General features: G+C 44.7%; 2 protein-coding genes across 3 annotated transcripts; one reads left to right on the forward strand and one right to left on the reverse strand.

Annotated features, from left to right (window-relative positions):
- Window positions 1–13,693: 13,693 nt before the first annotated feature.
- Window positions 13,694–16,817, forward strand: LOC127317655 (protein DEHYDRATION-INDUCED 19 homolog 2). 2 transcript variants are annotated; one of them, XR_007861381.2, is made up of 5 exons: window positions 13,694–13,900; window positions 14,035–14,195; window positions 15,335–15,412; window positions 15,554–16,198; window positions 16,295–16,817. XR_007861381.2 is itself a non-coding variant. In XM_051348249.2 (5 exons), exons 1-5 carry the CDS (start codon window positions 13,816–13,818, stop codon window positions 16,398–16,400), a joined length of 699 nt encoding a protein of 232 aa, XP_051204209.1. In that variant the 5' UTR covers window positions 13,697–13,815; the 3' UTR covers window positions 16,401–16,817. The 2 variants fall into 2 exon arrangements, 1 of the variants encoding a protein (XP_051204209.1); XM_051348249.2 differs by having other exon boundaries at window positions 13,697–13,900; window positions 15,554–15,822.
- A 1,645-nt stretch (window positions 16,818–18,462) lies between these two features.
- LOC127317715 (ubiquitin-ribosomal protein eL40 fusion protein) lies at window positions 18,463–19,422 on the reverse strand. The gene is made up of 3 exons (XM_051348315.2): window positions 19,228–19,422; window positions 18,904–19,111; window positions 18,463–18,774 (listed from the first exon to the last, which is right to left on the reverse strand). The coding sequence occupies exons 1-3, from the start codon at window positions 19,328–19,330 to the stop codon at window positions 18,666–18,668; spliced, it is 420 nt and encodes a 139-aa protein (XP_051204275.1). The 5' UTR covers window positions 19,331–19,422; the 3' UTR covers window positions 18,463–18,665.
- Between the last annotated feature and the right edge of the window lie 3,679 nt (window positions 19,423–23,101).

The raw sequence follows: 23,101 nt of genomic DNA on the forward strand, positions 1-23,101 counted from the left end.
ATGAAAGGAAGGTTTTTTATTAAAAATTATGTCATTCCTACTCTTCCAAATAGACCAACATAAAGCGAAACCCCAATCCGGATAAAAGCTTTTGATTGTCTATCGACTCCATTCAACCAATTACCAAACATATTGGTAATATTGGTGGGAGGTGGGAGAGCATAAGTAAAATTCACGATACGCCATAAGAGTTTAGCTAAAGGGCATTCAATAAAAGGTGTTGAATGGTCTCCTGTTCCCCAGAAAACACACTTTGTACACTTAGAGAAACAAAAAGATAAATCTGGGTGTGAATATTCAACCAGATCTGACAAAGTACTATTCACATCAGGAAAAGTATGATTTCTCACGATAATCCGAGACGATAGAAGCAAAGTTTCTTGACAAGCAAATACAAATAATTAACTAGGCATGGATCTTGGAGAAGTCGTCAGTAATTGCCTGGCTTCGTCCGCCACGGATTATCACTCTTCGGGCTCTGCTGATCACTCATCTCCGTCGTCCACGGATCATCACTCTTCGATCAGCACCGAGTCCACGATCGCATCCTCGAGTTCTGCCAATAATCACTACTCTTCGGCGCATCACTACGCTCCAGCCACTTGCTCATCATTCATCTTCGTCCGTTTGCCATGAGGGGGACTTGTCTCGCTGGGTGTTGTCGCTGCGGGAAGCTGGTGCCTTCAAGATTGCTAGTTCAGCCAGCCGCGCTTGCAAGTTCACCATTTAACCTTGCTATTTCAGGCTGCAGCATTTCTGTGCCTGTTCAGCCGATCTCTGCTACCACACATTTGCAACACGAGACGTCCCCTCGGCTCGTCTTCCTTCTTGCAACCGGGGCAAAACACAAGGTAACGCAGAAGAACCATATCTTAACGTAGAGCTGGTAGCTCACGTAAGCATCTTTAGCTGCATACTCCAGGTTTAAATCGGACAACGGCTGCTCTTCCCGATAATTGTGCCTCTCTCGAGGGAATTTGCTCTTCATCGGGTTTGTACGACTCGTCGATGATGCTAGTTGCAAGACTAGCCATTCCATCCCTCATTAAGTTTCCTCTCTCGTTGAGACCTTTGACGATGACAATTTCCTGGATATCGATCCGATTCTGCCTTGGAATTATAATCTTCTCGTAATATAACTTTATAAAATCTGCTCTCTTGTCAACGCTGCAGAACACAATTCCTTGATCTTGAAGGAATGAGCGCAGCGCCGGACATTCCCGTTGGTCTGAAAGCAAAAATTTAGTACTTGCGAGATCAACACTTGAATAAAATTTGGGACTACGAAGCTAGTCTATATGCAATCTCATAGCTTGAATATAAAATTTGAAACTACATAAGTTTAGTAAGTTCATGATCAACGATCTGAAAATTATCTAGTCATAATTCATTTGGTACTAATAGAATGCATGAACAACACTTTTATGAAATGTGTAAGTGCAATTGTTTAGTCATTGAAATTTCATTTTGCATCATATAATTTTGAAACTAACAAAATTCTATTAAATGCAAGATCAAGACTCCGGAAATTTGCTTGTCATAATTAATTTGGTATAATGAAATCCAGTACATGCTAGATGAGCATATGGATAGATTCAATTTGATGCAAAAATTTAGTACTTGAGATCAACACTTGAATAAAATTTGGGAATACGAATGTTTAGTCTATGCAATCTCATAACTTGAATAAAATTGACATAAGTTTAGTAAGTGCATGATCAAGAGTCTGAAAATTATCTAGTCATAATCCATTTGGTACTAAAAGAATGCATGACCAACACTTTTATGAAATGTGCAAGTGCAAATTTTTTAGTCATTGAAATATCATTTTGCATCATATAATTAATTTGGTATAATGAAATCCAGTACATGCTAGATGAGCATATGGATAGATTCAATCTGCAAGATCAGCACACCATGCTTTGTGGCTTTTGTTACACAAAACACAGAAACAAAACTAGTTTTGCAGCTAGCACGGTTTGTAGTTTAATTTGTTGCACTCGAGATTAACTAAAACGAGATCAAGATTAACTAAAACAGAGCACTCGAGGGTGACTTGGTTCATCACGCACTAGCGATTAACTAAAATCTGAGCAAGATTAACAAAATCGAGCAAGATTAAGTAAATCGAGCAAGATTAAGGTCTACAAACCAGGAAAAGTGGCGAGACGAGGACGTGGTTCCTCATGCACGATTGAGCGACGGCGAGGTAGTTGTCTTCTTCGTGGTTGGGGTCCTCGGAGTGTACTCGAGATCCAATCCTACAAACTTGTTCTCTTCTTCTTCCGCATACCACTGCGCGTACATCTTCGGTACTTGCTCATCGTCTCCTCCTCGTTTGTGTAGACAACTTCGATCTCCTTGCCGCCATGGACGGTGAAGGTCTGATACGAGTAATGGCCTGCATTGCGACGGCGGAGGAGCGAAGCGGTTGCGGAACAGAGGAAGAGGAAGAAGAAGCGGCGTCCATGGCGCGGAGGAGGCGAAGCGGCGGAGGAGGAAGCGGCGGAGGAGGCGAAGCGGCGAGGCGAAGCGTCTTGGCGCGGAGGAGGGTTTTTTCCGTCTAGTGGGAGTGGAACCGGCAAGAAGCGGAGTGGAACCGTCAAGCGGAGAGGCGGAGGAGGGAATTTACGATTTATTATAATTAGTAAAAACAGAGGAGGAGGGGTCCATTTTACCTGCTGGCCCCTAATCCACATAAAATTACCGGAAATGGCCCAACCCACCCGTCAGATGGCCCCACACGTCAGTGGGTGCCATTTTTCCCCACCCACCCCAAAAATGCCCAACCCAAAATCACCATTATACCCAGTCTCACACTCTCTCACCCCGCCGCCACCGCGCCTCTTCCTCTCCCAACTCCGTCGGCCGAAGCTCCGTCAAGCCGCTCCGTCAAGCTCCGTCGGCCGAAGCTCCACGTACTGCCTCCGGCGGCCGCAGCTCAGGTTAATTTGGGGGATGAGCGGGGGATTTTCTAGGGTTTGCCGTACTTAATCTCGGGGGATTTTAATTGGGGTTTTTTTGTCCGAGCGGCGATTTTCCTAGGGTTTGATCGATTCAAAGTAGATTCTAGTGCTAGAGTAGATTTTCCTGGTTTAGATTGATTCAAAACATGTGCTAGTGCTGCTAGTGCGAATGTCAATCTGAACCTAAACATCCCAACTTAGTTTTAATTAATGTGTAATTAATAGTTTCATAGTTCTCAAATTGTTCACTGCTTGTTATTAGGTAGACACCATGGACCCCTATGACTATGAAGTTGCCATTTTGGTCCCATCCAAGAAGGCCGTTGAGACCATCGACATCAGCTCATCCTCCGAAGGTGAGGATGGTGCTCTAGATAGGGTTCACGTCAAGCAAGAGAAAGCTGATGATGCTGCAGCAATGGATTGTGCAGCTGAGCATGAGGAAGTTGCTCCTCCTCCTCCTGCTGATGTCCATCTGACTCGTCGAGGTAAAATATATATATAGTAGTTATAGATGCAGGATATAGGTCAAATGCTTAATTAGTCTCGGTTTGGCATAATAGCTAGTCAATTTGTAGCATTCAAGGAATACTTCAGTTTCTATAAATACTGTTGGTTTGATATACTTCAGTTTTAGGAAAACTTTAAACTAGGCCTTATTCCCTGGTTTCCTTATATATGTAGGTCCCAGGATAGAGGCAGGTGAGGAATGGGATGACTTTTGCATGTATCCCAATCTAGTGGAAATGAATCCTACACAAGTTGAGACCCGGAGATATCATGTTGACGAAAAGCGCCCCGCAATTCCTTTTTATGTGTGCACTATAAAGAGTGCAAGTACCGTGGAAGGCTGTTCCGGAATGGTAAATATAATTACTCCATCTCGATCAAGGATGTTTTTGCATCTTTATATGTTGACAATTACTTCATCTGAACGAAGTTTTGCATCTTATAATCTGCGGTACTTCAACCGGAAGTTTACCAAGAAGTACATCTCGAAGAATATGCAGCTTCCAGATAATGACTTTCTTGTCTCTTACGGTGAGAGACATGGTGTGAAAGTGAGGATTTTCCAGGGCAAAGGGAAGTTTGACGGTGCGGTGATCACAACAAGCTGGAGTCTTTGTGGTGCGGAAGAGCAAGATGAAGGCAAATGATATCTTTGTGTTTTGGTTCCGCATTCGCGCCGGGGCGGTCTCAAGTTGTATGTCGGAAGCTCGAGAAATGAGCTAGCAGGCTGAACCTCTCTAATTAAGCTAGTAGTACTATATATATGTGTGTAGTATGAGCTCAACTAATATGAGCGTTGAACCTCTTATCGATCGATACGGTACTATCTAATGGCCTGTTGGTCTATGTAATGTGCTCAAGTAAATGAGCGTTGAACCTCCTCGGTAGTATCTATAATTAACGTGTCCTTTTGGTACTATGTTATTGAGCTCAAGGCTGGCACTATATATGTGTAATATAATGTGCTTTTGGTGGTCTATATATGCTGGAGTATATATAGATATATATAGTTTGCTAGCCGTAATTAATTATTAGTCATATATTAGCTTTGTTGCTTAGCTAATGCTCCTGTACAAATTAACTGTTGTCCTAAATCAGTATCCCCTCTGATAGATTATGTAACAAGATCATATCCATAACTATAAAAAAAAAAGTTGCCTTAGTTCCACTATGTAAAGGATAAATGATGGTAAGCTGACAAGATCTCTCCAATAGCTCCACTGGTTAACTGGCACGTTGACACATCTAGAGGTGCTGGGTTCGAGTCCCAGCCCTCACTCTTTTTGTTTTTTTTGGCGCCCGGAGAAGCCCAAATATCCCTTCCGAATCCAACTCCCTCCGATAACCTAGCAGAAATTCGAATCTCCGACGACGAGCGGCGGCGGCGGCGGCGGCGGTGGCGGCGGTGGCGGCCCCGTCCCTCTCCGACGATGAGCCCCGTCCCTCTCCGACGACGAGCCCCGGCCCTCTCCGACGCCGAGCCCCTCCGCATCTCCCGGTCTGCACCCCTCTCACCTCTCCCCTCTCGATCTGTTCTTCTTCGTCAGTTCACAATATCGAATCTCTGTGATCCAATATGTGCTGTTACTAGGACTAAAGTACCGAGTCCGAGGTGACGGCGGTGAGGCGCTGCGTCCGAGCAAGGGATCTGCTGTCCATCTGCCTCGTCGACGGCAGGCCCCTCGCCCTCTCCAGGACGAGCCCCTCGCCCTCTCCAGGACGAGCCCCTCCGCATCTCCCGGTCTGCACCCCTCTCATCTCTCCCCTCTCGATCTGTTCTTCTTCATCAGTTCACAAAATCGAATTGAACTGCTGTGCATTGCTTGACATTGTGGGCCTTTGTGCGATTAGGTGTGTGCTAATTGCATCATTTTGTTCTTCCGAGATGGACAGACATTTGGATTACAACAAGAATTAGAAGGCTTTCCCTGAACACACAAAGGGAGTGGCAGAGTTTATGCGGTTTGTTCGCTTGAATGCTGCCAATGTTGATCGAGTCTTGTGCCCATGTCGTAGCTGTCTCAACCGGTGCACAAAACCTCTAGATGTAGTAGAGTCTCATTTGCTTCTTTTTGGGATGGCAAGCACTTATGACCGATGGGTCTTCCATGGAGAACCATTACATCCTGTACTGAAGGCTGGACATGGAGGACAAGGAGGTGCACACGAAGCCGGACATGGACATGGAGGTGAACCCGAGGTGGACATGGAGGTGAACACGAGGGCTGGACATGGAGGTGATGCGGGGCACACCATGTTGGTGGAGGTGATGCAGAGGCACACTATTATGGTTTGCAAGAGGAAGATGGTTACGAAGATGATAGAATTCTGATCTGCTTGCTGATTTGTACAACTCGGAACCGCAAGGTGCTTTGGAAAGGACACTATATTTCTTGAGTTGATAGAGGAAGCCAAGCGCGACCAGCGATGGGGGTACAATGTCAAGGTTTTCACTCACGATCAAGTTACTTCAGGCCAAGTCGTACTACCGGATTAGCAACGTTGCATTCAACGCGATACTCTGATTTTGGCCTTGCAATACCCTAATAGCTCAATACCAAAGTCATACGAGGAGGCACTTAGCATAGTCGGCGGGTTGGGACTTGGTTATGAGAGTATCCATGTGTGCCCGAATAAGCGTGTATTGTTCGGAAGGATTATGCCAAGGAGAATAATTGCCCCAAGTGCAAAGCCTCCAGGATGGAAAGATGCGATGGTAGGAGAAAGATCCCGAGAGAAGGTGCTAAGGCACTTCCCATTGATTCCAAGGCTGCAAAGAATGTTTCTTTCAAAGGAGCAATCAAAGGAAGTACGGTGGCACAAACCGAAGCGGCAAGACGTGGAGAATGATCTCGGTCATCCAATGAGACGGGGATGCATGGAAGGATTTTGACAATATTCATAAAGACTTTGCCGCGATGCCGGGAACATAAGGCTTGGACTTGCCACGGATGGTTTTAATCCCTACGGGAATATGAGCAACTCCTACGACATGTGGCTTTGTATTCGTGGTGCCATACAACCTTCCGCCGTGGGCATGTATGGATCAGTCCAACTTCATGCTTGCATTGCTAATCCCTGGTCCATCCTCTCCGGAAAAGATTTTGATGTCTTCATGGAGCCTTTGATGGAAGAGCTGCAGGGAGCTGCGGGAAAGGTGTAAAATCGTATGATGCCAATAGTCCGGACAAGTTTGATCTCCGTGCTGCAATCTTATGGTGTATTCATGATTATAAAGATCGCACACATTGTCGGGGAGGGCCACACTGGTTACCAGGCATGTGTGCGTTGTGACAAAGAGAATTGCTCCAAGAAATTAAGGAACAAAATCTGCTTTATTGGGCACCGCCGTTGGCTACCTCGGCACCATCCTTGGAGAAATAGCAAAGAATTCGATGGTGCTTACGAAAGCCGTGAGAAGCCGGCGGAATTCACTCCCGGAAGAAGGCTGAAGCAACAGCTTGATAGGGTTAGAGATGTGATACCAGGCAAGCTTCGGAAGAAAAGGAAACGTGAGGACGGTCGGTGTTGGAGCCGTAGATCATGTTTGTGGGACTTGCCATATCGGGAAGATCTAAAGGCTGAGGCATAATCTCGATGTAATGCACATCGAGAAAAACATCTGTGACAATTTGCTTGGTACTTTCATGAACATACAAGGCAAGACCAAAGACACTTGTGAATTCAAGGCTTGATTTGGAAGACATGGGCATAAGAGGTGACTTGCATTTGCACTGTTTCAGCTGACTCTTTTGAGATGCCACGGGCGTGGTATACAATGAGTAAACAAGAAAAAATTGCTTTTTGTGAATTCATAAAAGCTGTGAGGTTTCCAGATGGGTACGCGTCTAACATATCCAAGTGTGTTGTTCTTGATAAGTGCAAGCTTCAAGGGCTGAAGACCCATGACTGTCATATATTGCTTCAAAAGGATCTTACCGGCTGGCCTTCGAGGAACAATCCATGAAGACATATATGAAGCGGTTCTTGAACTTGGAAATTTCTTCGAGAGGCTGTCTTTGCAAAAAACACGAAGAGAGACGTTACGGACGGACTTGAAAAGGAAATCGTAGTTATTCTTTGCAAACTTGAGAAGATCTTCCCCCATCTTTCTTCGACGTGATGGTGCATTTGGCCATCCATTTACCAAAAGAGGCAAGGCTTAGAGGCCCAAAGTGCATTACGGTTGGATGTACTTGATCGAAAGAAGGTTGCTAACATTGAAGCGTTATGTCCGAACAATGCCAGGCGAGGGATCGATTGCGAAGCATATATTGTTGATGAGTGCGACATTTTGCTCGAGATACTTCGACGATGTTGAAACAAGATTCAACCGTCCAAGCAGAAATCCGGAGCGGGATGATTCACATATTGGTGATGTGTCTGTTTTCAAACACGGTGTGAAATTTATTGGAGCCTCTCAATATGTGTTTCTTGGTGAGGACTATGACAACATGGTGTGGTATGTGCTCCGAAGTTGCCCCGAGGTTGATCCATACATCGAGTACGTTTCTCTTCATCCCCTTATATAGATAGGTTATTGCAGCCTCTCCAAATAATAATTAGGATCTATTTTCACATTTGCCATTCCACTGTGCAAACAAGAGTTGAACCAACAAGGTGGTCGATCAATGTTGATAGATGGCTTGCCAAGAACTTTGCTAGATGGTTTCATACTCATGTGAGATCTTTAGCTGGTTTATTTACGAAGATTGGAAAAGTTCATGATATAATTTTGCTGTGTGTGTTACTCACCCCGGTTGATTTTATGCAGATTGGAAAAATGCGAAATGATGTCTGTCCCGATCTCTATGCTTTGGCGTGCAAACCAGATTTTAGAGTGAGACTATATTCGGCATGTGTTGTTGACGGTGTTCGGTACCATCTTTGTTGACCGCGAGAAGAACAGGAAGACACAAAATAGTGGAATCGTTTACGAGGGAGATCATGATGGCAACACATTGACTTCTTTGGTCAGCTCAAATCCATCATCGATTGCAATACAACTCCAGTGGTGGCGTCCATCGGTCAGTTGTCCTCTTCGGTGTGGTGGTTTGACCTTGGTGGTAGGAAACCCGGGATCGACGATGATGGACACTTCAAGAGTGTTAACACGAGAAAAGTTTTGGTACAAGATCGATCCTTTCCTTCGACATCACAAGCAACCAAGGTCTTCTATGTGCCGTACACCAAGTTGAAAGGAAAATGGCAAGTTGTGCAGAAATTTCACCATAGACATCTATGGAGTGTAAAAGAAAATGAACAGGGACCCGGTGTTGCTTTGTACTATCATATCAAGATGAAGATTCAGTCAAGTTCTGTGCAAGAAAAAGAAGGCACCTTTGCACGGAGTAGGACGAGAAGTGACCAGGAACGTGTGCTACTTGAAAAAGTCATTGTGGACAAATTGAAGAAACATAGCAAAGAGGTTGTGCCCGAAGAAATCGAGGAGGTTGATCAGACAATGTACCAATATTGCAGCGATGAGGATGATGATGATGATGATGGAGGAAATAGGACTAGGAAGCGTCAAGTTTTCGAAGAAGATGAGTAGCGATTTGTGTTGAATATGTCAGCTATTTGTTCCCAGAATTTGTCGACTATTTGTTCCCAGAATTTGTGTTGAATATGTCGACTATTTGTTCCCAGAATTTATGTTGAATATGTCGACTATTTGTTCCCGAGAATATGTCGACTATTTGTTCCCAGAATTTGTGCCCAATTTTTATGTTCAATATTCCCAGAATTTATGTTGAATATGTCAGCTATTTGTTCCCAGAATTTGTGCCCAATTTTTGGGGACTCCATGCCCAATTTTTAGGGAATCCATGCCCAATTTTTTCAATACATGGCTGACGCCCGGCGACCATATATGGGCGGCGCCGCCGTGCATGGCCGACGGCGACCATATATGGGCGGCACCGCCGTGCAAAAGTAGCTGCTACACATTTTCAACAGAACTCATTTTCAACGAACACATTTTCAACTGAGCAATTGCACACATACATAGACATGGTTCAAATTCAGGAACTAAACATTGTGGCACGAACAGACAAATGGTTGGAATTACAACACAATAACTCTAGCATATACTCTAGCTTCTTCTCCTCGACCAATGAGATCACCGAATTCACCCTAATTTCAGTTCCTACACATCACCCGTGTACAACAGATGACAAAAGCTACGAGATAGCACCCAAACCATGAAGCCTCCCATTTTCTTTGGTTCGGGGTTGCTCTGTTTCCTTGCGGCAAGCGAAACTTTTCTTCCTGGAGCCTCTCAATTTCTACGGAGCCTCTCAATTTCTTCATCTCGATCCCAAACAGCATCACGCAGATCACGAACTAACTCTTTGTGACGTGCATCCAGCGGATCATCAATCCACTTAAACACTTTACACCCTATTCCACCAGCAATCGACGAGATGAAGAACAAAAGAGGATAAGTAAGCCATAGTAGAAAAGAAACTTCGAGAAGACGGCGGGCGAAATTCAGAATGGGGGCGGGGCGTGCTCGAAGACTAACCGAGCGAATTTTGCGATTCCGGTATCTTCTCCCGTGATTCGGATCACTCCAAGAAATCCATTGCGGCATCTTCTCGCCACGATCACATACGTCGGCGGGCTCATAATCGAATGGCCGGCTGCCGATACGGGATGGGCGTGCCGCCGCCGGCGGCGACGCGACGACGCTCTGACCTAGAAGAACTGCCCGAGCAGGCCGGGAACTGCGCCGCCATGCAACGGATGCACCACAGTCGGAGGGATTTTGGTCGGAGGAGGAACCCTAGCTAGATGCACCTGGTCGGAGGGATTTTGGTCGAGGTGGAGGGATTTTTAAGACAACTGATTAGTCTATCATGTCTATATACATGGATAACCATACTTGTGTCAACAACACTATTGTAGCAAAGCGGTAGGGAGTGGTAGTGCGGCAGCGCCAGGTCGAGGGTTCGAGTCCCCGCAAGCGCAATTTTTGCCAGTTATTTCCATCGGGAGCCACTCCAACCCCGGATGGGCCGTCGGGCCAGCAATTCAACCCCCGGATGGGCCGTCGGGCCAGCAATTCAACCCCCGGATGGGCCGCCGTGGGGTAGGCCAGCAACAGCCTAGTAGAGGACAACCCAAAAGAGGAGGATATCACGCAGCCCATTAAAATGGTGGACGGCACGAGAGAAAAAAATAACAAGACGCCTTTGTCCCACAAGTATCAGTTGGTCCTACATGTCGATTAGTTCAAGCCGGTTGCTTCAAGTGACACGTGTGAGGCGCGTGGGACCCGAAAAGGGACACATAGGCAAAATGGATGACATGGCAGCCAAACACATACCACTGTATTGAGCCAAATGCCAATGACGCTATTGATTTGTCGCAATCGGCATTGGAAAAACGTCGTAGGCCACTTAATTTTGCTAATGACGTTTTGACCTAAATTGCCAATGACGTTTTTGCCCAATAACGTCACGATTTTCTAGGGTTTTGCCCCCCCGGAGTGGCCAAGGACGGTCAAAGCTAGGAACGTCATAAACCTATGACATTTTGATTTCCAGTCATAAAAAAACGTCATATTATGGCACATTTCTTGTAGTGATAGAATTACAGATAGATGATCTTGATCATGTTAGGCAGCTCACAAGATCCGACAATGATAGCACAATGGGGAGAAGACAACCATCTAGCTACTGCTATGGACCCATAGTCCAGGGGTAGACTACTCACACATCACACCGGAGGCGACCATGGCGGCGTAGAGTCCTCCGGGAGATGATTCCCCTCTCCGGCAGGGTGCCGGAGGCGATCTCCTGGATCCCCCGAGATGGGATCGGCGTTGGCGGCGTCTCTGGAAGGTTTTCCGTATCGTGGCTCTCGGTACTGGGGGTTTCGTCACGGAGGCTATTTGTAGGCGGAAAGGCAGGTCAAGAGGCGGCACGGGGGCCCCACACCACGGGCCGCGCGGCCAAGGGGGCCGCGCCGCCCTAGGGTGTGGCCCCTCGTGGCCCCTCTTCGTCTCTCCTTCGGACTTGGGAAGCTTCGTGGAAAAATAGGCCCTGGGCTTTGATTTCGTCCAATTCCGAGAATATTTCCTTACTAGGATTTCTGAAACCAAAAACAGCAGAACAAAGAATCGGCACTTCGGCATCTTGTTAATAGGTTAGTTCCAGAAAATGCACGAATATGACATAAAGTGTGCATAAAACATGTAGATAACATCAATAATGTGGCATGGAACATAAGAAATTATCGATACGTCGGAGACGTATCAGCGCACAGGAGGGAGGCCCGAGAGGGAGAGCGGCAGGGAGGCCGCTACCGGCGGCGCGTAGATGTCTACAAAGATAATTCACGTTAATGACTCTTTAATTGTGTCCTCTATTTACTGCCCAGTAAGGAATCAGATGGAAGAAAACTGGTAGGACGAAATAATGTAGATTCGGTGGGAGGGCAGAATGGTCAGATGAAAATATGTAGGACGAAACCTCTGACCGGAGGAAACAGAACCAGTTCTTCCTTTTTATATAGTAGAGATAGCGGAGGCATGCGAGGCGCTTTGCATGGAGCACCACCAACACAGTGAAATATTCACTTACCCTGCTAGATCATTTCCCTTTACATATTTGGGAGCTCCTACCTTGATAGACTACAAAGATAACTTGCCACTACGTACATTTAAAAAAAACTTTAAATCTATAATTTTTAAAATAAAAAGCTACCCTCTATTTTAAGTTTTCATCTTATTATTAGCTTTCGAGTGTGGGATAAGGGCATCTCCAGCGGCACGACGCATTTCAGACGCCCAAATTGTCCGTGGGCGTCCGTTTGCGTCGCCAGGCGGACGCCAAAATGACTGCGAGGGGCGAAATGTCTGTTTGCGTCGGGGGCTACCTCCAGCGGTTCAACGCATTTTGGACATGCAAGTGTTTTTCTTGGTGCTACTTCTTTTCATATTTGTTGAATGAGCAAGTTCCAGTCGAATAGATTATAGCCTAAACAATTCACCGGATACTTCAATCGAATAGGTTCAAACATATTTAACATACAAAGAAGAACAAATTTAAAAACATATAAACTAAAACTAATTTTTTGCCTTTTTGTTAGAAGGCCCTGCCTCGTCGTCCAATCTCCTGCGCCTCTTGCTTGTCACCTCCTCGTTGGAAGAGGAACTGGAGGACGATGCGCCCGTCGAGGAGTTGAAACTGGAAGAAATATCGTCTTCATTGTCGTCGTCGGTGAACGGACGACGACAACAACGCGCCGCCCGTGTCAGCGCCCTTGCCCGGGCCCTGGACTTCTTCCTTGCCGCCGCCTTGTCGTCCGCCGCCTCCTGCGCCTCCAACCGGGCGAACTTGGTGTCGGAGTCCTCCTCCTCCCCCTCCTCCTCATCCTCGGCGTCGCTGCCAGCGCCGCCTCCGTCCTCCTCCTCCTCACTCGGCGTAGAGGCAGGGTCGCTGGGCGTGGAGCCCAGATCGCTTGGCATCGCAGGGGATTCCCACCAATGCAGAAATCCGGATGACTTGCCCTCGCTCTCTGAGTTCGACGGCAGCGTGTGGTCTCTCATGGCGTGCCGGTGTTGGAGAAGAAGAAGAAGAAGGTAGTTCAACTTGAATTACCGTAGACGCAGGGGTTATAATCTACGGGGATTAACGACGGCGTGTATAACGAAGAGGCCGGCGGTTGCTCTTTCGCAGCGGTTCGGCGCTTCATTGCGGCGGTTGGCAGGTTGATTGGCGCGGTTGCTACACCGGCGGTTGACATTCGCGCGCTTGCTGTGAATTCGAGGCCGATCGAACCTGGGTCGCTGCCATAAGGGCCCGTGGGAAAACGAGCAGACGCTAGACGCGACCGCGCAGCGTCCACGGAGACGCAAACCTGGCGGATATTTGCGTCGCGTTTGCGTCACCGCTGACGCCCCGGACACGATACATCACCCCGCTGAAGGTGGTGCCAGACGTATTGGTCCGCGCGGACACAAATAGTCGCTCAGCGTCCACCCGCTGGAGATGCTGGTACACCCGGTGCACCGACAGGTTCCACACAACAGATATGCTCTCCTGATCTGATGGGTAATGCACGTACACCCATTCGCCCCACGACGTATCACTGACAACGATGGTCCACTGTTCACCACCTTTCCGTTTGGAACCGCGTTATCACTCGCAACCGACCCGGCAAAAAGCCAACAGACACCGCACGCTCGCGCGCGCACACACACCGGAGCAGTGGCAAGAAAGAGGAGCGCGGACAGAAAAAAAAAGCCTGGCAAGAAAATCACGGCACCATCCGAAAGGGGAAAAAGAGAGGCCAACGAAGAAGCTAGGGTTTCCTCCGGATCCACCTCGCGATGGACGCCGGCGACGCGTGGGGCCGCTCCTCCTCATCCTCAGCCTCCGCCGCCGCCGCAGCGAGGCGCCTGCAGTCCCGCTACGGTACGCTCGCTCGACCTGCCTGCTGATTGATTTTGATTTCGTTTCGTCCTGGCCGGGCTGCACGTGTTTGGCCTGGCGTGGCCGGTTTCTGATTCGACGCCGGGATTTTGATGCGCGCGTGATGGGTTCCTCAGATCTGTACATGGGGTTCGATGACGCGGACGCCGGCGGCGGGGAGGACGTGGAGGCGCGCGGGGCGGAGGCCTACAACTGCCCCTTCTGCGGCGAGGACTTCGACTTCGTCGGCCTCTGCTGCCACATCGACGACGAGCACGCCGTCGAGGCCAAGCGCGGGGTACGTCTCGCCCTGTCCTATCCGATTCACGGTCCCGCGATTCCCTCGGCTCGGCTCTGAATTTGAGCCTTTCACATAATTAATTTAGCAAAAATGCCACATTTCTAAGCCCGTGTCCCTGTAGCTATTAAGATTTGTCACGCTGGAGGTCGGAAATGTTGGTAGCGGCAATTAAAATGCATGGAACTCACAGGCTTTAATCGTTGGTAATATGCACTGCTGTCGTGTAATTCAGGCGTAGATTAGGTTTGTTGCTTTGTGGATCGCTAGAAAGACGAGATCTTTCAGTGTTCCTCCAGAAAGTTTTTTTGCTTTGTTTCCGAGGTGTTGAAAATTTAGGAATAAAATTTCTTTTAGGGCTATTATTATTGCTTTGGAAACTTAGAAACCAAGCTATTTGAAATGAGACCCTTTTATGGTCTTGCTGGTTGGAATTATGGAATGGGGTTGGCCTCTGGAGTTCCCATAGCTGTATTTATGTGTTACTGCTGGCCAGTACAATTGGCTTTACAATTTTTTTTAGATGCTGTACAGATTTCAGTTTCTTCTTGTTAGTCTCAGGCCCTCTTAGGCGACATGTATTATCGATTTCGGTCCCAACTTGTCGTGTCTTTTCTTATTTAGTATTCAAATTCTAAGTCCTTTAAACTGTAAAATTTCAGCCTTCTTTTCATAGTCGGCTGTGCCTTGTTGCGTTTTCTGTTGTTTGAGGTATAGCTGCTACTAGCTATGTTCGTTCATTGTGTAGCTAAGAATTCGGATCTATGGTTCTTACACATTCCATTGGGTGAAAGGTTTGTCACGCTCATTAATTAGTGCTGGTGTTGGAGTAGTTGTCTATAGAAGGGAAAGAGTGGCACTCGATATTCCAGAGTTAGTTTCTTCTTTTATTATTACACTGGGTTACCTTTAGTTTACTTGGATTACCAAGAGCCTAGAGAGATGTAGCTACACATAAATATTTTTTCACTTACATTTGTGATATTTGGCAGTTCAGTTGCTTCTTTTCTTTCCCATACGACTTGATGTAAGCAGTGCTACCGTGCTTAGTGTCCATGTCTGAAAATAAATGCCTAGACTATGTATAGAGTGAATTCAAATAATAAGCACTCATGGAATTTCATGAATTGCGCTTTCAGGTATGCCCCATCTGTGCTGGAAGGGTTGGGATGGACTTGATAGGCCACCTGACGGTGCAGCATGCAAGTTACTTCAAGATATCCTTTTTACTTCTCACCATAGTGCTTTCATCGAGCATATATGGCTTTACTATTTAACATTTTGCAATATTTTCTCTTCAAAATACATGGTTTTCTTAGGAACATGACTTATTCATGGCTTTCCTTAATGAAGAACACATGCAGCGCAGACGCAGAGTCCGAAAAGTATCTTCTGGGTCTCATTCTTTGCTGTCTTTGCTGAGAAAAGATTTAAGAGATGGCAGTTTGCAATCCTTTCTTGGTGGACCATCCTATGTATCGAATCCTCCCGCTGCTGCCCCAGATCCATTTTTGTCATCTTTAATTTGTAGTTTGCCTGTGGCTGAACCGTCGAAAGATTTTCATTCCGACTCTTCTGACAAAACATTTTTGCTAAATAAATTCCGAGATGAAAAGACTGTAGAGAGGTATGTCACCTCAAGCTTTGTTCTTTCTGCCGCCTCACTCCACTCTCTTTTTACCACGATACTAGTGTATCTGGTCAGTGGATGCTAGCTTTTCCGCATTCTATTTTTTTCCTGGTCCTTTTGCACACTACACCTTCTGCTTTCCAAGTATGAATAATAATTGCGAAGGCTTTCATTTATTTATTATTATCCATGGTACCAATTATATAGTAGGTTGTCCTCCATGGTTATGTGGTTTACCTTTTTGACAGATCACTTGCTCCCTTTTCTATTTCTAAGATGTGCTCTGTTTTGATTACATTCTTGAATCTGTTTTGACTCAGTTGATTTGGAAGCAAGTAGGTTTACTAATCATGTTTTTTTACCTAGGTTTGATGTAAGTTGAAAATTTCAAGTTTTGGATTGTAGGTTTTGCTGTAATTTAGCAATAATTCATCAGTCTTTGATTGAATATCTCTGGTCAATTTTACAGAGCTGAGACATCTCTGTCAGAGAAGGATCAGAAAGAGTTGGCTCAGAGGAGTGCATTTACCCGTGAGCTTGTTCTCTCCACAATATTCGATGATGGTAGCTTGTAAGGGAATCCACCTTTATAGTGGTTGCATGACATGGTCAAGGGCTCGCAAAGCAAGAGAATATTATTGGCAACGCTGCAACCTTGTTCATGCTGCCGCTGCTGCTGCAAGGCCTTCACGACCAGGATGAGGCCCATCAAATCAAGTTATGTATTGGTGTATGTTTCTCTCTGCATTGTGGAGATTGCAACATGAGAATAGTGGAGGAAGTCTTGTAGCTCCACACATGGAATAAACGAGGACACTGTCCTTATAGTGGCATTGTGCATATAGGAAGAGGCTACCCGCCTACTTGCCATGTATTAGGCATTCTGTTTCATCAATGTAATAACATGCTGTGTTGTATACCCTTGTCATCGTATTCATATGTATTTTGTCTGTGGTACAATTGAGTAAAAGAGATGAATTTATTTTTCTTGATGTTTGATATGTAGTAAGAATTCACAGCAAACAGTTTCTTGTACAAAAACTGAATGAAATCTCTCCATTCAATCAGGAATGGATTGGTCTGTGCATTGCCACTTTTTTACAGGTTAGTTGTTGCAGAAATTCTGCCATATGTTGTGTGTTCCTTGACTGCACGTTGCAGGGTTAACAACGGTTCTTTCCATCAGCTGGTGGAATTGCATGAGACTAAAAGGGTGGAGTTAGGGAGGCTGGACGTTGGAATTAAGAACTGTGGTGGTAACTGGTCACTAAATTTGTAGCCATGCAGACCTGAGTGAGCTGGTTGATTCAACCATCCAGAAGACAGGAGAGACGGGCTGATGGCAGATGCTGTCTGAGTATCTACAGCTGGACTTCTAATACTTTCTGTATTATGTCTTGCCATTTCAGTTCCTCTCGGTTTTCCTGTCTTACCCTTCTCTCTCTATTCTTTGTCTTACCACTTCCTCTCTGTTTTCCCGTTTCAGCTTTAGAATTGACCAAACAGCTCAGCCAGTGACCAACCGCATGAATCATCACTCAAGGATCTAGAACAATTGTGTTCAAAGCAAGCTTCACTTCTGAACTTCCCAGATTGTCAGCAAGTAAACTGCACAGATTTCCATTTTGGTGACAGAATCGGACCTTTGACCTTCCAAAAGGTCAGTTTTATGTTTCTTTTCATAAGAGCCCGCTCTACTAAATACTATGCTTTGCCAAAAAAAAAAACAAAAAAAACTACGCTACTAGAATTTGCCATAACAGCAACTAGAACTACTCCTTCCTTCCTGAAGCCAAAATGGAAGCAATCACCCTTGCATCAGTTAATCGAATTGCACGAGGCTAGAAGGCTGTTGTTTCACCTCACAATTTTGTTATAACGTACTGTTACTTAGGATGGGTCATCCGTGGATTAGAACCAACTTCCATGCCCCTCCATGTTATCTCCTTCTCTGAAGCCTCTATGGTTGCGCAAACTGATGAGTGGGTCATTGGTCGTGAAACATTGAGATGGGATCACACTTTTTTCCGGCAAAAAGAAAGAAAGGAAACCACTTGGTTTTTAGAAGTTACTGATATGGAAAAATAAATAAAAAAATCATTGGCTAACAAAAGTAGAGGCGCCATCATTAAGGCTATGTTTGGGAGCTTGATTTCTCTAAAACCATAGTATTTCAAAAATAAAGTATTCAGGGCCCAGCAACGGAATACTTCGGTTTTAGAAAATACTTCAGTTTAGAAAAAAGAGGTCATGCTTGAAGTTCTTAATATGGCAAAACAATGCAGTTTTGAGAAATACTTCAGTTTCTAAAACAATAGTATGCATGTGTTAATCCAAACAGGTTGGAAGTATTTAATACTTCCGTATTTTTAGAAACTAGGCCTAGTTTGGCAACAAAGTTTTGCTAAAACTGACCATAGTATTTGACAGGCTGGCATAGCAATACTTCAATTTTGGAAAAAGAAGTCCAGAGTTTTTTCTCTAATACTTCAAAAATAGCATATTTTCAGATATAATGAAGTATTAATACCGCAGTCTTTAGTTACAGACAAACACATCAATGCATGTGAAATTCTGATATTTTAAGGCTGTAGTATTGCTAAAATAGTTTAAATATACTTTGCGACCAAACACAAGTATTCTCTGAATAGTTTTTTTTTGCGGGGAATTCTCTGAATAGTTCAAAAATACTGTGGTGCCAAACCACTCGTTCATATAAAAGATTCAGTACACGCATGGCCTAAAACTTCAAACTAGAACAGGAGTATATATAACCTAACAAGAATAATCGCACAATTTATTCAACCGCGCGCAGCACACGTACGGCTCCCCTTGATTCTTCACATGGAGGTCTTGCTGACGAACCTCTTCTTGGGCCTGAGCTGGTTGGTGTGGCCGCACTTCTTCTTGCGGCAGTTGGTCGCCCTGGCGGGAAGCCGCGCATAGCACCTGCTCGACATGGACAACAAGATCAATCACATACTCCATACAAACTACAAAGCACGCAATTTATCAATAACTTAGCTAGATTTAATCTGATACTGGGATTCTGCATGCGTATGTATAGAGACGACGTACTTGCGGCAGACCATCTTCTTCTCCCTGTACTTGAGGGCGAGCTGCAGCAGGCTGGGCTCCTGGATGATGTAGCCGCCCCTGGTGCCGCCACGGAGTCGGAGCACCAGGTGCAGCGTCGACTCCTTCTGGATGTTGTAGTCTGCCAGGGTGCGCCCGTCCTCCAGCTGCTTCCCCGCGAAGATTAGGCGCTGCTGGTCCGGAGGGATGCCTGCAACAATCAAGCAACGGATATCAGTTATTACATGGTCTGGTACGGGACTGGTCGATGAAGTTCATCAATGGTCGATCAGAGAGATTCAGAGGGAATGAGATCGATCGACGTACCTTCCTTATCCTGGATTTTGGCCTTGACGTTGTCGATGGTGTCGCTGCTCTCGACCTCGAGAGTGATCGTCTTGCCGGTCAGGGTCTTGACGAAGATCTGCATCTTGGCGGATTGATCACCAACCGCTCTCCCTGGCTTTCTTCGCTAGATCGTCGTGGGTTAGGGTATTGGGTAGTGCTCTTGGTGGTCGATCGTTTCCTGACTTCCTTTATATATAGCGAATGGGTTGGGAGGAAACGCGGCCGCTACGAAAGCCTAAATTAACCTATTGACGTGGAGTTGCATTCTTGGACGATAATCCTAGACAGACGTGGCGTCGTGGAGTAATTTTCGCGTGGGGAGAAAAGGAAACCGTTGCTGTTGCAGATATGATTTTCTCGAGTCAGGACAGCACACGCCGCCTCTTTGTACCGTCGTAACAAGTCTGGGCTCTGGACTAAATTCAGTTGACATGAAACGGGTGATATACCTTAAGAAAATAAAATCGGTCTGAAGTGTAGGATTAAACTGATCCAATATCGTTAGGACAGCTCCGGGGATTTGATTTCCAAGCCCCAGTGTCCCATGATGAAACGTCCTTTTTTGCTTCATGTAGCAAAAAACACACTGGCTTTTGCTTTACTGTAGTAAAAAACGGTTCACTTAGGAAAGAAAAAAATACCGACTCGTCGGAGACGTCGTAGCTGTAGCAAAATCCGACATCGTTAGAGACATCAACGGAGGCCTCATGATAGACCTCACTGGAGACCTCGCCGGAGACCAAGTAGCAAACATATTGTGTAATGTAGCAAAACCATAAAAAAAGTGGTAACAAAAAAAAGTATTCCTATGTTGCAAAATCCGCATAACGGAGACCTCGTCGGAGACGTTGTAATAAAAATATTATACCATTATAACAAAACTGGAAAACGGTCGTAGCATTTGAAAATACTAAAAGCAGCATCACTTTTTTTTGCGAAGAATAGTCTTATAATTCAACACCAACATGGATAAATCTGGCTCGTAGCATCATAGTCTGCCTACTAGTAGCAGCGCTGCCCAACATTTGCAGCACCACCGATGCCCTGGACAGTAGCATCGCTGACCCCCTTGACGGTAGCACCACTGAACAACGTCGGTAGCATGTTCGGGTGCCGATGGTAGCAACACTGTCACCCTTTTGCAGCGACAACTGCTCGGGGCTGCAGCCATATGGCCGATGAGGAGGAAGACCCCGCCCATATGTTAGCACGGTCGACAGCGACGTGCCGCACATGACCTCGGCCTCGGGAGGAGGATGCTACATGCGGGGCCATGGGAAGTAGAGGAGGCCATGGGAGGTCAAGGGTGTCGCGCCAACGCCCGGCAGAGTATAAAGATGTGGAATATAGATGTCTTGCCCATGTTTAATCCCTTGTTACTTTCTACTTCTTTTCAAGTCAAAGAAACAAAGTTTCTTAAAAGATCTATTCTATGACCAAATGTTAGGAAAGGTTCTCATTGCGGAACCTTGTTTATGAATCATTTATATCTTACATACAAGTTTTCTTAATTGTCCATAATATTGTTCCTTTACTATTATGCAAGATGCCTTTACTCTTATGCATATTTGAAGTTTTTGTTTTTCTTTTACTTCATATATGATTATTGCTTGTTGTTATTTACTTATCCATGAACCATCATATATACTTGAGTAGAAATTATCATGAATTATATATTGTGTGTCTATTGCCAACAAACTACAAAGCCAATTTACTTATCACCTTTATACTCGAGGACGAGCATATGTTAAGCTTGGGGATGCTGATACATATCAAATGCATCTACTCCCTCCATCCAAAGAACCATGTCTGAGATTTTTCTAAATTTGAATGTATCTGGACACTAAATAGTAGTTAGATAGATCTGAATCTTGACAAATTTCCCACAACTTTCACGGGAGGGAGGGAGTATGTTATTTGTACTTTATTGTGTTATATTACATTATATTTACATCATATTATGAGTTATTACCTTGGTTTACATTGATTTCGGGGATTTTCCAAAAAAAAATCCCCTTTATTTTGGGTCCTTCTTAGCCTACTGGTAAATATATGAAAGAAATGAAAACACCATAGGGGCTTCCCCTACGGTCATGCTCTTCAAAAAAATCAGTGTGGCAGAAAATCATTATATTAGTATTTTTGTTTTTTAGGAGCTTTAGAGCTGCAAAAGGGCAAGTTCGGAGAGCATACTTCAGAATTTTCGAGAAAGAAAGATGTAACAAGATAAAGTGAGCCAACAGTAGGCAAAGAGGCTGCAAATGGGCGCCCATGGCGTGTCTAGATATCCTGGCCATGCCACTAGACCTATCTGGGTCCCGATCCCCCTTTCCATCCATTTTTGTGCCAACCCCTTCATCTATATCTAAAACCGGATTTGATTGGGAAAATTCAATTCGGCTCCCAGGTGCATATGCTCCTTCTACCAAAAAAATTATTTTTCAAAGTGTCAAAATTTTTTTACAAAAAGATCTACATGTACATCTCCATAATATATGTGGGTTCCTCAAGTTTCACAACAAACCAATATTTTTAGTGGTCTATGTAAAAAAGAGAAAAATTATCTTGTGAAAAGCATTATTTTTTGCACTGAAATTTGTCTTTTTTACACACATCACATAATATGTCGATTTTTTATGAAACGACTTTGTGAGTGTGTAGCACCTGAAGATGTACGTACAATTTTTTTGTTTCAATTTTTCTGAAGTTCAAAATCCGTGTAAGATGTATTTTAAAATAGTGGGAGCATATGCACCCATGTTCCAAAACACCACTCCCGATTGATTGCAATCTCTCTACACTGGCCTCATTGCTTTTAATTTTTCTTAGCCTTTTATTTCCCTACTCAAGGTTCTTGCGGTTGAGACGTAAATCTCAATATGAAATAAATGTAGCGATTATATTCTTGTGCATTTGTTCTAATAAACACAATCGTGATGGTATCCTCACCTTGTGAAACGAGGAAGCAACTAGATGCTTGGCCTATCTTAACTCCCACAACCTACCAAACAAGATCTTAGGTCAGCACAATTTAGCTTCGAGAAGATATCAAACACAACACTACCAAACTCCATGGTATTTAGTCAACATGGCTAGAGTCAGCATGTACGAGGTGAGATAGCTTACGCATGCTACAAACGCACCCTAATTCTCTGAAACACACTCTCCACGAAGTGCATAAAACAATTATTCCTACCAGCCCGAACAAGCTACGGGAAACCTAAATATCTATCATGTAGGGCTTCAATATCAATATCCAATGCGTTGCATACCTCCACTCGAGTATTTGAGGCGAATAAATTGACATACTAACCAAGTGTCGTGAATTTGCACAATACTACCTCCGTCCTGATGAATGTGGCTTATAAATTTAGTCAAAGGGCAAAGCTTATAAAGTTTTACCAAATATAAAGAGAAAACATGTAAACATCTCCAATATGGAAACGCACTATAAAAGTATATTTTACGATGAATCTATTAATACTGATTTGTACCATAAATGTTTATATTTTTCTCTATAACATTGATCGAACTTAGAGAATTTTGATTTTGAGTAAATATATATATCTTATTGGTTGGAAGGAGTACGAATTGAAAACTTGCTGCATCGAGATTGCATTATTCAAATCTGTCTTCAAAAGTTGCAAGAAATCATTAGAAAAAAAAGTAAATATGATTTCTTTGAGATTAAGTTGACATTGATGGTGTATTTATGCATACTTTTATCTCTTGAGTTCCATTGGTTTCCTAAGCTGCAGCCAACAACTTGATAAACCTAGGGCACATGGTTAACCAATTGATTTTACTTTCTCTGATTCATATTAATTGACTTCTTTTGCGGACATATTAATTA

Source organism: Lolium perenne, chromosome 1 (genome assembly GCF_019359855.2).
Source record: "Lolium perenne isolate Kyuss_39 chromosome 1, Kyuss_2.0, whole genome shotgun sequence".
NCBI lineage: Eukaryota > Viridiplantae > Streptophyta > Magnoliopsida > Poales > Poaceae > Lolium > Lolium perenne.